Consider the following 18,205-nt stretch of genomic DNA (forward strand, 5'->3'; position numbering starts at 1 on the left):
AGCCTGCACCCTCTTGTAGTACTGGAGCCCTGGGGCATTATTCAACAGAGCCAAATATCAACAGTACAATGATTGAAATTTCTTTTGAGAGCCAAAGTTTTTAAACTTAAACTATATAGGTAGGTACATTGTTATTAACTTAATTAGGGTACTCCTAAGCTGGCCTTTGCTAAAAACATCCTCAATCTGATTGAGGTGCGTTCGCTGAGGTCGACCCCTTCCAACTCTCCCATCCACACTCGTCTTGTATATCTTTTGTCACCCGTGCGCGAGTTGCAGATGCGACTAGCTCTAACCACTGCACAATGAGACTGCTGACTGACTGGCTCACTCAACTCGAGCATGAATCGTGCGCACCTCCCCCATGCTGCATATCCCGCAGCCTGCCTACGCCGCGTCTCCCGTCGCCCGACTGACCGACACCCACCACTTCTTCTAACGCCACTTCTTCAAAATAGACTTGCCTAGGCCGAAAACCGACTTCTGCGCATGGGCCAAGTAGTTTCAATCGCACTGTACGTGCGCACCCACATGTGGTATTTTGTGGAAGAGCCACACTCAAGGGGCCAAAGAGCCGCATGTGGCTCGCGAGCCGCGGTTTGCCGACCACTGCCCTGGGGGGTGGGAGGGATGTCCGACTGATGGACAGTCAGTCAGACATTCTTAGCGCCGCTGTGGAGGCTGCTCCCACCTGCGCCGCTATGCGCTGACCACCAGGGGGCAGCTCCTGCATTGAACGTTTGCCCCCTGTTGGTCATTGTGCATCATAGCAACCAGTCATTCCCCATGTGGTCAATTTGCATATTAGCCCTTTATTATATAGGAGATATATATATATATATATATATATATATATATATATATATATTCATATTCCCCCCCCCCCAATGTAATTAAAATAATATTGTTGAGGGTATTACAGATGTTCCTTTTTCCTTTCCCTTCCCTCTTACCCCACTCTACCATGTTCCCACCCGAACCCAGGCCTTCACCACCCTATTGTCTGTATCCACAGGTAATGCATATATGCATATAAGATTTTTGGTTAATCTCTTCCTGCCCCCACCTTTCCCCTGAGATTTGTCAGTTTGTTCCATGTTTTCATGCCTCTGATTCTATTTTATTCATCAGTTTCTTTTGTTCATTAGATTTCTTGTTCATTTACTTTGATTTTTAGATTCAACTGTTGATAGATATGTATTTATTGCCATTTTATTGTTCCTAGTTTTTATTTTTTCTCTTCCTCTTTCCTTCATTTCCTGTATTACTGGTTTGGTGATGATGAACTCTTTTTTAGCTTTTTCTTGTTTTTACCTGACTTTTAATTCTAAATGATAGATTTGCTGGATAGAGTAATCTTCAATGTATGTCTTTGTTATTCATTACTTTGAATATTTCTTGCCACTCCCTTCTGGCCTACAAAGTTTCTGTTGAGAAATCAGCTGACAGTCTTATGGGCTCTCCGCTGTAAGTCACTACCTGCTTTTATTCTCTCTTTGTCTTTAAACCTTGGCATTTTAATTATGATATGTCTTGATGTACTTTCTTTACTTCTCTAGTTGTAGGACATTCAGCCAGTTCTGAATGATGGTGGTTCTGTATTTTAGTTGTAATTTTGATGTAGTTGTAAGAGGTGGCAAGTACCAGCATTTATCGACGCTGCCATCCTGGGCATACATACATTTTCGTTCTCTTTGGTAAATATATAATGTTTGAATGCTTAGCTCATGTGGTAGTTTTACATTAAACTTTTTAAGAAACTGCCAGACTTTTTTTTGCATAATTTGTTTCATTCTCACTAGCAGTATATAAGGCTACATTTTCATCAGTATTTGAAGAAGTCAGTCTTTTTCATTTTTTTTTTAAAACTTAAAGTTCACAGTGTTAAAATGTACAATTCATTGAGTTTTAGTATATTTACAAGATGTACAACTATCACTGCTATAGAAAATAAGAACATCTTCATCACTCTTAAAAGAAACCATGTACTTGTCAGCAGTCCCTGTTTTTCAGTTCTTCAGAGCCAGATCTACACTTAATAGAAATCTTTATCTTTTATACATCAGTAGAGTCTTATTCTCATTATTAGAGTAATAGTATATTGCTGTATTTGTTTCATTCATTGATAAAAATAAGATTATTTTTATTAAAGGGAGGCTGCTGTGGGTGAGGGGATAAAAACTGTTAGATGATTGTCATCTCTAATTATCTTCCTTATAAAGGAGAACAAAGGACACTTCTATAAGCTAAAGCAATATTCAGTCTAGTATGACCCAGAGCTGTGAACTCGCCCTTTCCCACTGCATTCTATATTTAGGTCCTTTGGGAATATTAGTCATATTTAAAGTGTTGGAAGAACCTAAATCTAATTTTTTTTTTGTATATATAGGTGGTCGAGTGATGGGAACAGATGCTGAAAGGTCAATGCTATCTCCAAGTGGAAGGTAAAACATTTCACCAAGTTTTAGTTTTTAGATTAATGAGGTATTAGAATATTAAAAAGGCCCATGTCACACATCTTAAAGTTTAATACGTAGTTGAATCATTTGGGAATCCTGTGAAAATAGCAGCTTTTGACTTACTAGTTCTGAATGACAGTAGTAACTGGGGGAAACTGATGTGATAGTAAGGCCTTATAGTAAAGTAGAATTTGAAAGTTAATTGCTACTCCATATTTTTTTAATTACCCCCCCCAAAAAAATTCGATTGGTATTAAAATACTAAATTCAGTTGACAAGTCATGTTTATGCAAGAAATAAAAATGTAAATTTTAAAGTTGAGCCTTTTTTTTTCAGCTTGGTCAGGTGGGTGATTTTATACAGAGATTCAGTGCATTTGAATGCTGTGTGAGTGGCCCTCACCAGTTATAGCTTCATCAGGGTTTCCTTTTCCTTTCAGTTGTGGCCCCATCAAAGTGAAAACTGAACCCACAGAAGATTCTGGTATGTACTAGTTCTTTTATTTTTATTTTCTTTTTTTCTCTTAATAGTGGTAGGTTTTTATTTAATTTTAATTTTTTAAAATATATTTTTATTGATTTCAGAGAAGAAGAGAGAGGGAGAGAGAGATAGAAACATCAATGATGAGAATCATTGATTGGCTGCCTCCTGCATGCCCCCCACTGGGGATGGAGCTTGCAACCCAGGCATGTGCCCTTGACTGGAATTGAACCCGGGCCCCTTCAGTCCACAGGCTGACACTCTATCCAGTGAGCCAAACCAACCAAGCTGTACTACTGCTTTTAAAAATAATTATGAAATTTAAGTAAGAAATCCTTTAATTTAGTAGGTTATATTTTGACTCATTACTTACTGTTTTGATGAGAAGTGGACAAATTTATTTCAGTGGTGACATTATTTGTTATATGATAGAAAACCTTAAAAGATAACGTGTTTGATAAATAGTAGCTAGGAATTTGTTGCTAATTACACATTTGTAGACAACATTTATTAATAGTTTTTTTCCCAGTTATAGAGGAATAATAGTGTAAAATGTCAGCTAATTCTATTGTCCTTTTTACAAAACTCAATATAATACTCTCTTATTCTCCTTTTCTCTTTGCACACCCATTTTCTACTTAGCAAGGAAACTTTTTAAGTCTAATCTTTGTTTTGTTATTCAATTCCTTATTTTTAAATGTTATGTTTATAATGTTATTTCATATAGGTTTTGTTGGATAGCTTTATTGAGATATAATTTATATGCCACAAAATTTACCTGTCTTAAGTATATAATTCAATGATGTTGTGTAAGTATACAAAGTTTTGCAATATTCACCACAATCTACTTCTAGAACATTTCCATCACTGCTTCTAGAAACCTAGTTCCAATTTTCAGTCACTCCCTATACCCACCCTATTATAGACATTTAATACAGGTGAAATCAAATAACACATTATTTTTTACATTTTGCTTCTTTTAAAAAAAATATTTTTATTGATTTCAGAGAGGGAGAGAGAGATAGAGACATCAATAATGAGAGAATCATTGATCGGCTGCCTACTGCACTCCCCCAACTAGGGATCGAGCCTGCAACCTGGGCATGTGCCCTTGACCTGAATCGAACCTGGGACCCTTCAGCCCACAGGCCGTTGCTCTATCCACTGAACCAAACCAGCTAGGGCACATTTTGCTTCTTTTACTCTGTATCGTGTTTGAGGCTCATCTTTAAAACATGTTGTAGTGTGTTTAAGTAGTTCAGACCTGAATGTTATTCCATTGTATGGATATATACCTTTTTAGAATCCTTGGACTGTTTGGTAGACATCTGAGTTGTTTCCACTTTTGGGTTGTTTTGACTACCACTGCTGTGTACATCCACATATGTGTCTTTGTATGGAAATACATCTTCATTTCTCTTGGGTAGATACCTAGGAATGAATTGCTGTTTTATGGTCATTCTCTGCTTAATTTGAGCTACTGACAAACTGTTTTACCAAGTGGCTGCACCATTTTTTTATGTTCTTAGCAGCAGTGTATGAGGGTTTCAGTTTCTCCATATCTTGGTTAGCACTTGTTGTTCTCTTTCTTTTTTTATTATAGTTGTCCTAGTGGGTTTTTCTTTCTTTTCTTTTTTTGCTTTTAAATAGACATTTTATTTTTAGCGTAGTTTTAGTTTCACAGTAAAATTGGATAGAAAGTACAGAGTGTTCCTATATACTTTCTTTATTTATATATTTTTTATTGATTTCAGAGAGGAAGGGAGAGGAAGAGAGAGATAGCAACATCAATGATGAGAATCATTGATCGGCTGCCTCCTGCACACCCCCTACTGGGTATTGAGCTCGAAACCTGGGCATGTGCCGTTGGCCAGAATCAAACTCAGGACCCTTCAGTCTGCAGGCTGATGCTCTGTCCCAGGGGTCCTCAAACTTTTTAAACAGGGGGCCAGTTCACTGTCCCTCAGACCGTTGGAGGGCCGGACTATAGTTTAAAAATAAACTATGAACAAATTCAGCAACAGGCAGCGGCGGCAAAAACACCCGGCGGGCCGGATAAATGTTTTCAGCGGGCCGCATGTGGCCCGCGGGCCGTAGTTTAAGGACCCCTGCCAATGAGCCAAACCGGCTAGCCCGTGTACTTTCTACCTCCACACATGCTCTGCCTCCCCTGGTATTAGCAGCCCACCTCGGAATGGTAAATTTGTGCACATTGATGAATCTACTTTGACACATCATGATCTCCCAAAGGCCATATCTATTTTTAAATTGGATTGTTTGTTTTCTTGCCTTATTTTTTTTTTTTTTTGAGTTAATGGTTTCCTTTGAAGCCTAAAGATTTAAAATTTTGGTGCAACCTAGTTTTCCGTGTGTGTGTGTGTGTGTGTGTGTGTGTGTGTACTGTTTTCTCAGCACCATTTATTTTTTAAAATATATTTTTATTGATTTCAGAGAGCAAGGGAGAGGGAGAGAGAGAAACGTCAATGATGAGAATCATTGATCGGCTGCCTCCTGCACGCTCCCTAATGGGGATCGAGCCCACAACCTGGGCATGTGTGCCCTTGACCGGAATCAAACCCGGGACCCTTCAGTCCACAGGCCAACGCTCTACCAGCTGAGCCAAACCAGCTAGGGCTCAGCACCATTTATTGAAACGATTTCCTTTCTTCTATGATTGCCTGCTTTGTCAAAGATCAATTAGCTACATTTGCTTTCATTTCTATTCCCTTGAACTCTAGTACTTATTTTTATGACAATACCACATTGTATTTTGTGTAGTTTAAAGTTTGTTTTTGTTGCCTGTGAATATAGGGAAAATGAGGATATCATTATTATACTATTTACTTTCAATCCTTCTTTTCTCACTTTTACTATATAGTTTAAATGTTGTTTTTGAAAATTTTTTGTTAATTCTCACCCAAGGATATTTTTTCCATTGATTTTTAGAGACTGGAAGGGTGGGTGGTGGCAGGGTGGGGTAGAGAGAAAGAGAAACAAGCATGGATGTGAGAGAGACACATTGATTGGTTGCATCCTGCATGCTTCCTGACGGGGTAGGGATACCCAGGTACAGGGATACCCAGGTACATGCTCTTGACCAGGAACCCGCAACCCTTTGGTGTGTGATCCACATCGGCAGGGTTATAGTTAAAATGATTTTTACTGTTCAAGTTCTTTCAGATATGAGTGTGATCTGTGAAATTTTACTTAATGTTTGCTTTCTTGCAATGTTCCATTTCTAGGGCACAAGTGTTTTTGCTTATTTAAAGAGGACATAGCTCTTCCTAACTTGATTATAAATTTTATTTTTACAATTTTTTCTTATCCTGCTTTTATGATAAAACTCAGAATGAAAGCAATTTCATCCTTTAAAAATAATACATAATTTTAAAAGATCATCTATATATACAAAAGCCCAGCGACCGGAATGGCAGAACAACCGGTGGCTATGACGTGTACTGCAGCAGCCAACCAGCCTGATCTGGGCCCCGATCGCGCCCCTGGCCCCCCCACCAGCCACTCCGGCCCCCAACACCCCGATTAGGGTGGGGCCGGCTGGCCAACTCCTGCGGCCCCTCCTGCCCCCTGCTTGTTGGGCCCCCATCAGGGCTGGTCAGCTGAACCCCACCCGTGCACAAATTCATACACCAGGTTTCTAGTCTATATATTTGAAAGCCTAAGTGACTGAATGACCAGTTGACTGGTTGGTATGACGTGCACTGACCACTAGGGGGCAGAGGCTCAACACAGGAGCTGCCCCTGGTGGTCAGTGAGCTCCCACAGCCAACCTCTCGTGAGTGGCCAACCTTCCACAGTCCCTCCCCCCGGCTGGCCAAACTCCCTCAGTCCCTCCCCCTGGCTGGCCAACCTCCCACGGTCCCTCCCCCTGGCCGGCCAGCCCCTCCAATCGTTCCTGACCACCAGCCAAGCCGAGGGAACCCACCCATGCACAGATTTGTGCACTGGGCCTCTATTTGTATGTATTTTACAATTAGCCTCTGATTGGCAAAGAAAAATGGATATTTACAGTATTTCGTTATTACAGGAATATATATTTTTAAATCATTATTGTTGAGAGTATTACAGATGTCCCCACCCTCCCCCCTAATACCCCCCCTCTACCTGGTTCCTGCCCTGCCCCAGGCTTTCACCACTTTATTGTCTGTGTCCATAGGTAATGCATATATGCATGTAAGATCTTTTGTTAATCTCTCTCAGCTCCCCTTCACTCCTCCCCCTTCCCTCTTGCCCTCCTTCCCTCTGAGATTTGTCAGTCTGTTCCATGTTTCCATGCCTCTGGTTCAATTTTTTATTCATCAGTTCCTTTTTTTTTTTAATATATTTTATTGATTTTTTTACAGAGAGGAGGGGAGAGGGATAGAGACTTACAAACATCCATGAGAGAGAAACATCGATCAGCTGCTTCCTGCACACCCCCTACTGGGGATGTGCCCACAACCAAGGTACATGCTCTTGACTGGAAGCGAACCTGGGACTCTTCAGTCCACAGGCCGACGCTCTAGCCACTGAGCCAAACTGGTCAGGGCTCATTAGTTCCTTTTGTTCATTAGATTCTTTGTTCGTTTATTTTGATTTTTAGATACAATTGTTGATAGTTATGTATTTATTGCCATTTTATTGTTCATATATTTGATCTTCTCCTCCCTTTTCTCCTCCCCCTCCTCCTCCTTTCTTCTCCTCCTCTTCTTAAAGAATACCCTCAACATTTCATGTAATATTGGTTTGGTGGTGATACATCATTGGCTGCTACCTACACACCCCTTAGCGGGGATCAAGCCTCCAGCCCAGGTATTTGCCTTGACCGGGAATGGAACCAGCTACAGGACGATTCTCAACAAACTGAGCCACATCAGCCAGGGCCATATGTTTCTATTTTATTCAATGCATTCCAATCCATTATCATTATTATTTATTTTGATTTGCAAATAATCCTCATTCTGGCTATTGGGAGCCATTTCAGGATGTCCTCTGTGTCCATTCCTGATCTTTATGTCATTTGAAAATATCACCATCAGCTATATAGAACTTTTCATTTTTAATTTCTTGGAAAACAGGGTGGTCAGGGTTTATCTTATTCTTTCTCTAATTCAGCCCTGGAGCCATCTGTTTCATAAGAAGCCCCAATTTCTTTCTGAGGACAGTGGTATTAAGGAATCAGTATCTTGGTGCTGGATGTGCTGTTGCAATTGGGATGTCACTGCTTCTAAGTGGACAAGACAAAGCTAGGGAATCTGTGTATGTACGTGTTTACATACACATACATACATTTACATGTATATTTTTTCAGCCTATAACTTCAGTTTCTCTCTTACCTCTCAGGACTGCTTTTGCTGTGTCCCAGAGATTTTGGGTTGTTGTGTGTTCATTTTCGTTTGTTTCCAGGAAGTTTTTTATTTCTTTCTTGATCCCGTTAGTAACCCATTCATTGTTTAATAACATGCTATTTAGCCTCCATGTGTTTAAATGTTTTTGGGTGTTTTTACTATAGTTGATTTCTAATTTCATCCCACTCTGATCTAAGAAGATGCTTGATATGATTTCAATCTTTTGAACTTGTAGAGATTTGTTTTGTGTCCTAATACGTGGTCTATCTTTTGAATGACCCATGCATACTTGAAAAGAATGTATATTCTGCAGCTTTGAGGTGAAATGTTCTATAAATGTCAATTGAATTCATCTGATCCAGCGTGTCCTTTAGAGTCACTGTTTCTTGGTTAATTTTTGTCTGGAAGATCTATCCAGTGAAGTCAGAGGGGTGTTAAAGTATCCTACTATGACTGTATTGTCAATTTCTCCCTTAAAGTCCTCTAGAAGTTTTTTATATATATATTTAGGTACTCCTATGTTGGGTGCATATATGTTTATCAGGGTTATATCCTCTTGTTGGATCGATCCCTTTAGTATTATGTAGTGACCTTTGTTGTCTCTTGTCATGGCCTTTATTTTGAAGTATGTTTGTTGGATATGAGTATTGCTACTCCAGCTTTTTTTTTTTTTTAATCTATTTGCATGAAAAATTTTCTTCCATCCCTTCACTTTTATCCTATGTGTGTCTTTTGTTTTGAGGTGGGACTCTTGTAGACAGCATATGGTTGGGTCAAGTTTTTGTATCTGTTCAGCTATGCTGTCTTTTGATTGGAGCATTTAATCCATTTACATTTAAGATGATTATTGATCGGTATTGTTTGTTGCCATTTTAATTCTGTATACCTAGGTTTTTCTCTCTCTTCTCATTACAGCAATCTCTTTAATATTGCTTGTAATGCTGATTGGTGGTGATGTACACCTTTAGCCTTTTTGGGGGGAAACTCTTTATTTGACCTTCTGTTTTGAATGATAGCTTTGCTGGATATAGTAATCTTGGTTTCAGATCCTTGCTTCCCATTACCTTGAGTACTTCATGCCATTCCCTCTGGCCTGTACAGTTTCTGATGAGTAATCAGGTGTCAGCCTTATGGGAGCTCCTTTGTAGGTAACAGTTTGCTTTTCTTTTGCTGCCTTTAAGATTCTCTCTTTGTCTTTAATTGTTGGCATTTTAATTATGATGTGTCTGGGCATGGGTCTGTTTGGATTCTTTTTGTTTGGGGTTCTCTGTGCCTCCTGAACTTGTGTGACTTTTTCCTTTAACAGGTTAGGGAAGCTTTCTGCCATTATTTCTTCAACACCTTCTCTGTCTCTTTCTCTTTTTCTGCCTCTTCTGGCACACCTGCTATTCGAATATTGTTAAGTTTAATGTCCCAAAGCTCCCTTAAGATGTTCTTCTGTTTTTTAATTGTTTTTTCTTTTTGGTTCTCTGAGTGATTTTTTTTTCAACGCTGTCTTCTAATTTGCTGATTTGATCTTCAACTTCCCCTAATCTGTGTATTCCTTCCAATGTGTTCTTTATTTGTGCTGTGCCATTCTTTATTTGTTTTCATAGTTACTGTATCTTTTCTCATGCTGTTGAGCATCTTTACCATCATTATTCTGAACTTTATATTAGATAAATCTTTTTTATTAAATATATTTTATTGATTTCAGAGAGGAAGGGAGAGGGAAAGATAGAAGCATCAATGATGAGAGAGAATCATTGATTGGCTGCCTCCTGCATGCCCCCTACTGGAATTCAAGCCTGCAACCCATCATGTGTCCTTGACCAGAATCAAACCCAGGTCCCTTCAGCCCCCAGGCCAATGCTCTGTCCACTGAGTCATGCTCTTTCCACTGAGTCAAACCAGCTAGGGCACAGATCAATTTCTTATCTCCATTTCATTTATCTCTTCTTCTGGAGAATTCTCTTGTTCTTTCATTTGGGTGTTGTTTCTATGTCTCCTCATTTTGGCTGCCTGTTTGGGTTTGTGACTGTGTATTAGGTAGATCTGCTATGCCTCTCAGTCTCTAGTGCAGACAGTGTCAAACACTGTTTCTGTCTAATTAGATTAGGCAAAGACTCAATACCTCCAGAGATCGCCTCTGTCTACGCAGTGGTTCTCAACCTTCCTAATGCTGCGACCCTTTAATACAGTTCCTCATGTTGTGGTGACCCCCAATTTCATTGTTACAAATTGAACATAATTAAAGCATAGTGATTAACCACAAAAACAATATGTAATTATATATGTGTTTTCTGATGGTCTAAGGCAGTGATGGCGAACCTTTTGAGCTTGGCATGTCAGCATTTTGAAAAACCCTAATTTAACTCTGGTGCCGTGTCACATATAGAAATTTTTTGATATTTGCAACCATAGTAAAACAAAGATTTATATTTTTGATATTTATTTTATATATTTAAATGCCATTTAACAAAGAAAAATCAACCAAAAAAATGAGTTTGCTTGTCACCTCTGACACGCGTGTCATAGGTTCGCCATCACTGGTCTAAGGCGACCCCTGTGAAAGGGTCATTTGACCCACAAAGGGGTCTTGACCCACAGGTTGAGAACCGCTGGTCTACAAACTGATAGGATTCTGTCTTGAATTGCCTTCAGGCCAACATCCACAGAGGTACTTCGATTTTTTTCTACAGGGTGGGGCAGTTACTTCTGCCTAGACGCCAATTGTTATTCTCAGTCTCTTATTGGGCCTCAGAAACTTTTTTTTACCGTGGGGCTAGGTGTTTTCTAGTATGGTGGGTCAAAGGTCTTCACCTCAGGCAAAGCCACCTGTGTAGCAAATGTCTGTGTGAGAAAGATGACCTCTGCACAAGAAACCAGGGTGTCTGCCTTCTGAGCTCTTACCCCAGAGCCCCCAATTCTGGCTTCTGCTCACACAACTCCAGTCCACTCTGCCCTCCCTCTGCCGGAGCACAAGGTGAGTGGCTTCACAGGGAATTTTGTGTCCTGGCACTTTAAGAGGGTGCCTTCCAGCCATCTCTCCCTATCAGACAGCAACCCCACTGCTTTTCCCAGCCGTATGTTATGTGGGTACCCTTCTCAGTTCTGGTGCCTCTGCTGGGGGGCTTAGCTTGGCGATTAGATCCAGAGTTCTCAGTGGCAACCCCCCACAGCTATCTCTCTGGAACATCAGCTGCCGTCTGCGGGCGCCCGATCAGCCCTCTCGTACTTCCACCCATCTAATCTCTATGCGGTGTCCACTTCCCATCTTGGTTATCAGAGTTCTCTCCAGTGAGTCTTTTGTTGATTATTTAGGAAGTTTTTCTGTATTTTACTTGTAATTCCAGTTTGGTCCTGGGAGCGGTGCCACACCCACTTACTCTGCCGCCATTTTTAATCTCTCCTTGTTCATTTCTTAAAGATGTTTGAGAGTATTATCTACTCCCGCATATGCAATCATATGATGAAATCTTCCTTTCTTGAAAGCTCCTGTAGTCTAGCCCTGTGAGACTGCTTAGCAAGGGATACTTATTTGTTTTTATTAAACATTTTTTTCAATTACAATTGACATTCAACATTGTATTCGTTCAGGTGTATAGCATAGTGGTTAGACATTTACATACCTCATGAAGTGATCCTTCCCATAAATACGTCTAGAACCCTCCTGACAGCAGACCTAATTATTACAATACTAGAGACCCGGTGCACGAAATTCTTGCATGGGTAGGGTCCCTAGGCCTGGCCGGTGATCAGGGCTAATCGGGGCCTTCTGGCTGCCGGCCGGGGCCTGCCTTTCCCCGGCTGCTGGCTGCTGGCTGGGGCCTTCCTTTGTTCTGCACCACCCCCTGGTGATTTTATAAAATATAAAATCAATATTTTTATATTGACTTTACTCTCATTACTCTTCCCAAAGTCAGCCACTTGCTTGAGTATTTTTAGCCAGAGTTTTGTGCATTTTAGTTTATTTTTTCTTCAATTTTATTGAGGTATAATTGACATTACTTGAGTTTTAATCACAAAGATTTCTTTTCTGTAATTCTGACCTTTTTATGCGTGGAATTGTATACTATGCACTCGTTTACAACTGGCTACAAAGGTGCACTTCAAATTATCTGTCCTGATTGTGGGCAAAGGATTATGCAGAAAAGTGTGCTTTGTACCTGTTAACAAAGGGATTTTTTAGGAGGAAAAAAACATTAGTGTATCTCATTATAATATGGGTAAAAATTATGCCATCTTTACTCTGAAACATTGAGTTTTTAAAACTAATGTTTATGAGTAATTTCCATTGGCTGGCAAAGTATTTTTAATAGTGAATGAATATAGAGTTTGATTAATGTTCTTTAAATCCAAAGGTAAGCACTGTCAGAGAAAAAATCTGGCAGTAAATGATCCCAGAATATTAATGGTGGCTAAAACTTTGTCTTGGTTGGTTGGGTTTTAGGTGATTCATACCTCTCCCCTGCCTCCCCTGCTACCTAGCATACTTTTGTCCTTTCAAAGTCTTTAAATTATATATGTGTTATACGCATTATTAGGAGGGCAGAATAGATTTCCCTGCACCATTTAGCTGAGTGCCCTGAAGTATAATTGTGTAATTTTATTTTCTTTTACAGGTATTTCTTTGGAAATGGCAGCTGTGACAGTAAAGGAAGAATCAGAAGATCCCGATTACTATCAATATAACATTCAAGGTAATACTATCTAATAGTTTTTCTTTCCAAAAGTTATTAGTGGTGAAAATTTAAATTTATCAGTTGCCTGAGTTCTTGAAATGCTTTTTATTTATTGTTCCTTGATTGGCATGTATACTTGTAATTTAGCACTAGAATAAAACAGATTTTAAAAACAGGACAATATAATAAACTTAAACAATTACAGAGGAAATGTAAAGTAGCCATTAAATTTATATGAAGGGAGAGGGATAGAGAGTTAGGAACATCGATGAGAGAGAAACATCGATTAGCTGCCTCCTGCACACCCCCTACTGGGGATGTGTCCGCAACCAAGGTACATGCCCTTGACCGGAATCGAACCTGGGACCCTTGAGTCCGTAGGCTGATGCTCTGTCCACTGAGCCAAACCGGTTAGGGCGAGCATATTTTTTCTTATTGCTTTTCAGAGAGAGTGGAAGGGAGGGAGGAAAGTGGGGAGGGAGAGAGAGAAACATCTATGTGAGAGAGACACATTGACTGGTTGCCTCCCACACATGCCTGGACTGGGAGCAAGGAGCCAACCTGCAACCCTTTGGTGCACTGGCCGATGCTCTAACCATTGAGCACACTGGCCAGGACTAATATTCTTAAAAGAACAAAAGTGGCACAATTTAGAATTCAACTCCAGTTTCTAACATTATTTAAGGCATAAATGGTCTTCTGAAACTTTAATGGTTCTATTTGTGCAATAAAAATAACTATCATCATCTTAGAAATCTATAAAAGGTGAGACAAATTTTAGCTGTTTTTTATTTTGTTACCTTTTGCTCAATTATGAGGAAGGAATTAAAGGTTATAATTTCACAATGGAGTTCTCTTTTATGCATCAATGGATTTTAGTTTAGAATATTTTCTAGATTTAATAATAAGTTTAATTTTTATAGATGCATAAGGTACATCAAAACATTTAAAGAGTGAAATCTAATTAGTTTTTTATATATGCTTATCATGCTATTTTCACTGCAATCGAGATAATGAAATGTCCCTAACCTCCAAGTTTCCTTGTGTCCCATTGTCATTCACTGCTCTCTCTAACCAATCATTGCTCTGTTTTCTATTACTTTAAATTAGTTTCCATTTTTAAGAAATTTATATAAATGGAATCATCATCAAGAATGTACTATTTCTTGGGGTAGGGTGATGTGAATTCCTTCATCCCACATAATTGTTTTGAAATTCATCCATGATGTTGCATATATCACTAGCTAATTCCATTTTATTATTGAGTGTTATTCCATTGTATGGCTATACAGCAATTTGTTTATCCCTTTCTATTTGTTTATCCCTTTCTATTTATTGACATTTGGTTGATTTCCAGTTTGGGGCTATTAAAAAATAAAGCTGCTATTAATTTTTGTGTGTAAATTTTTGTGTGGAATATGCCTTCATTTCTCTTGAGTAGATTCCTAAAAATGGAATAGCTGGGACATATGGTAGGTATTCAACTTTTTAAGAAATTGCCAAACTACTTTACACAGAGCATATAGTATTAACATTTCCTTCCCCAGGGTATGGGAGTTCTAGTTGCTTCACATCTTTGTCAACACTTATACAGTCAGTCTTGTTCTTTTTAGCCATTTTAGTGAGTGTCTTAATGAAACCTCATTTTGTTTTTAATATGCATTTGTTTAATAGGTTTAGTTCATTTAAGAAGATAAGCGTTGCTCTAGCCAGTTTGGCTCAATGGATAGAGCGTCGGCCTGCGAACTGAAAGGTCCCAGGTTCGATTCTGGTCAAGGGCACATGCCCAGGTTGTGGGCTCGATCCCCAGTGGGGGACTAGCAGGAGGCAGCCGATCCATGATTCTCTCTCATCATGGATGTTTCTATCTCTCTCTCCTTCCTCCTTCCCCTCTAAAATCAATAAAACTATATTAAAAAAAAAAAAGATAAGCCTTTATCAGTTCTGTAACATAAAAATATTATGAATAAATTTATTCTGGTTTGTAATCATGTGAATGAATAACTGATATATATATTAAACCATTTCATAGTGAATTTTATCTGTCAGTTTTGAACATTTTATGTGACATTTGGAATTGCATAGTTGAAAGGTTGAGATAATTTTGAGGATTTTTAATTAAAAAGTTAAAATTTTAGAAAATATTTAGCCTTTAAGCAGTTGTTGGTACCCTAATAACATTTGTATACATTTAATATTGTTTAATATTCACTTTTTTATGATTAATTTTTAAAATAGGTTTATTTTTGTTTTTGATATTGCCATTTTAAAAAAAATTGATTTTGCCCTAACTGGTTTGACTCAGTGGATAGAGCATCGGCCTGTGGACTCACGGTCCCGGGTTTGATTCCGGTCAAGGGCATGTACCTGGGTTGCGGGCACATCCCCAGTGGGGAGTGTGCAGGAGGCAGCTGATCGATGTTTCTCTCTCATCGATGTTTCTAACTATCCCTCTCCCTTCCTCTCTGTAAAAAATCAATAAAATATAGTTTTTTAAAAATTGATTTCAGAGAGGAAGGGAGAGGGAAAGAGAGATAGAAACATCAATGAGAGAGAATAATTGATTGGCCGCCTCCCACATGCCGCATACTGGGAATCAAGTCCGCAACCCGGATATATGTCCTGACCGGGAATCCTCATCGCTCAACCACTGAACCACTCTGGCTGGGCGTTACTGCCTTTTTAACATTTCCATTATGTCATCCATGATTATAGAAGCTTTTTTTCTGTCCCCTTTTGAAATTGGGAGTGATGATGACTGAATAGTTAAGAGTTGGAAGTCAGGGACAGCCGCTTGTGACATGCGCAGACTGCGGGGACTCGGGCGCTGCAGCAGCTGCAGAGCCAGCGCCTCCAGCTCTGGCTCCCGGGCATGTAAAGGGGACGCGTGGTGGCCCGGGCAAGGGGATGGAAGGCAGGTGGAGGGGACGGCCCAGACGCACATCATCCACGGCCCCTCCAGACCGGAGGCACTCATGAGCCGGAGCCCCGAAATCCGAGGGAGGGTAAGATACCTCGTCCCCTCCAATTCCCGTAAGCACCCAGGCTTCATCCTGCGCCCGAATACCTCCGCGAGCCCCTCTCTCCACTCTGCACTTCAGACTCAGCCGGGACAGACTTCTGCAGCCGCCGCTCCGCACCCTGATGGAGAAGCTCAGAGAATCCTGTGCCCCTTTTATTTGAGGAATTCTTTTGGACGACACAGAATGATTTGATCATTCTGCACAAAACTGCCCTACAGGAGCTCTGGATGAGGGCTGGAGACCAACAGTCCCTACAGGTAGTACTCGGGGTGATGTACCAACCATGACTGGGTGTTTTCCGTTGCTGGCCTCTGATGCCCGTCTAGGGCATGTCGGGGTCTGGCGTGGGAGGCTCCTACCTCCCCAAGCTCCATTGCTTCTGCTGCTCGCTTGCTTCGGACTCTGGCACAAACTCCACCCGCTGACACGGTCCTTCCGGGGAATTGGACGGCGGGATGGCGGTGCGGGGCACGCTGCGCGCTTCCTCCTGACCTTCGAGTTTGACGAGACTATCGTGGACAAAAACAGCGGCGACTTGATAGTGCGCGCCACGCCGGTCCAGAGGCTGCTGGAGGGCCGGTGCGCCACCCACCGCGAGAACTTCTATGAGTACATGCAGCGGGTCTTCAAGTACCTGGGTGAGCAGGGCGTGCAACTGCGGGACCTGCGTGCCGTCTATTAAGCCCTCCCCCTCTCCCCGGGCATGGACGACATGCTATACAGTTTGTGGCCCAGTAGGGAGCCTGCTTCGAGGTGATTCTCATCTCAGATGCCAACACCTTCGGCGTGGAAAGCGCTCTGGGTGTGTTCCGCCGCATCCTCAGCAACCTGTCGGGGCCCGATGCACGGGGCTGCTGCCGCTGCGGCCCTTCCACACGCACCAACATGGTGCAAGCACAAGGTGCTCAGCGACTACCTGTGCGAGCGGACCCAAGACGTGCACTTCGAGCGCCTCGCCAATGATTTCTGCCCCTTGGGGCTGCTGACCAGCGGTGACGTGGCCTTCCCGCATCGCGGCTATCCCAGGCACCTCCTTATCCAGGAGGCACAGAAGGTCAAGCCCAGCTCGTTAAGTGCTATGGTGGTGCCCGTGGTGTTGGGGAGACCGCCCACGACGTGCGCCTCCATCTGCAGCAGCAACCCCAAAGGAAGAAAAGCCAGATGGAACAGTCGCTTCCTGGTGGTGGAACGAGGAAGCACACTGTCCGGTTTGGGTCGGACCAGCCAGGAACCTCGCAGCTGGGCCTCGGTGTCTTCTTGTACTCCAGCCTCGTCTATGCAGCAAGACCAGGGACTTAACCAGTCACCCCCCTGGGCTGGGCCCTCTGCGGTCCCCTCCTCTCTTATGGAACAGAAAGCCATGATGTTTTTAAAGCAGAGCCAGTGAAACCCAAGCCCCTGTTCTTCGGTGTTTAGAGCTATTTAAGCAAGTGAAGGGGGAGAGGAGGAAAGGGTTGGAAATCAGATATTTTGAGAGGGTAAAAGATTATATGAAATGATATTTTAAGTGCAATTGAAGAAGATGAGAGCTTGACAACTAGTTTTTTACCTAGTAAAGATATAGTTTGCATCTTACCTGAGATATAGTTTGCATCTTTTTCCCAATAATTGAATTGACAATTCTTTGTATATTCTGAGTAAAAGTTCTTTGTGGTGTGATTTGCAAATAGTTTCATTTGAAGTCAAATGTATGTATTTTCTGCCTGGCTGCCATGGCTCAGTGGTTGAGCATTGACCTATGAACCAAGAAGTCACAGTTCGATTCCCAGCCAGGGCACATGCCCAGGTTGCAGGCTCAATTCCCAGTGGGAGGAGGCAGCTGATTGATGATATTCTCTCATCATTGATGTTTCTATCCCTCTCCCTTCCTCTCTGAAATTAATAAAAATATGTTTAAAAAAATTTTAATGTATGTTCTTCCCCTTGTATGGATTGTGCTTAAGTATCATAGCTAAGAAATCTTGGCCTGACCCAATGTCACAGAGATTTTCTTCCATATTTCATAAATGTTTTTATAGCTTTACACTTAGGTCTGTGATTAATTAGACCTGGGTTTTGTATAGTGTTCAAGATACTGAGCTGACACTTAATGCCTTTGGATGTTCAGGTTTTCCAGTATCATCTGTTGAAAAAATTGTCCCTTTTCCAATGCATTACCTTTACATCTCTCTGTTTCTTGAGTATATTCTCTTACATTGATCTGTGTCTGTCCTTTTGCAAAAATTACATTGAGT

At 41.0% G+C, this 18,205-nt stretch overlaps 1 protein-coding gene and 1 pseudogene across 7 annotated transcripts in view; both read left to right on the forward strand.

Moving 5' to 3' along the window:
• GTF2I (general transcription factor IIi) overlaps positions 1-18,205 on the forward strand; it is a 121,456-nt gene that overhangs the window by 40,188 nt on the left and 63,063 nt on the right. For all 7 annotated transcript variants that reach the window (XM_070412822.1, XM_070412821.1, XM_070412818.1 and 4 more), the window contains 3 exons: positions 2,390-2,444; positions 2,899-2,942; positions 12,889-12,966. In XM_070412822.1, coding sequence (XP_070268923.1) covers positions 2,390-2,444; positions 2,899-2,942; positions 12,889-12,966 — 177 coding nt within the window. The remainder of the gene's footprint in view (positions 1-2,389; positions 2,445-2,898; positions 2,943-12,888; positions 12,967-18,205) is intronic.
• Positions 15,142-17,839, forward strand: LOC139008980 (phosphoethanolamine/phosphocholine phosphatase pseudogene; annotated as a pseudogene).

This window comes from Myotis yumanensis, unplaced genomic scaffold, assembly GCF_028538775.1.
Source record: "Myotis yumanensis isolate MYYU_CA2020_CCGP unplaced genomic scaffold, mMyoYum1.0.hap1 SCAF_4, whole genome shotgun sequence".
Lineage (NCBI taxonomy): Eukaryota > Metazoa > Chordata > Mammalia > Chiroptera > Vespertilionidae > Myotis > Myotis yumanensis.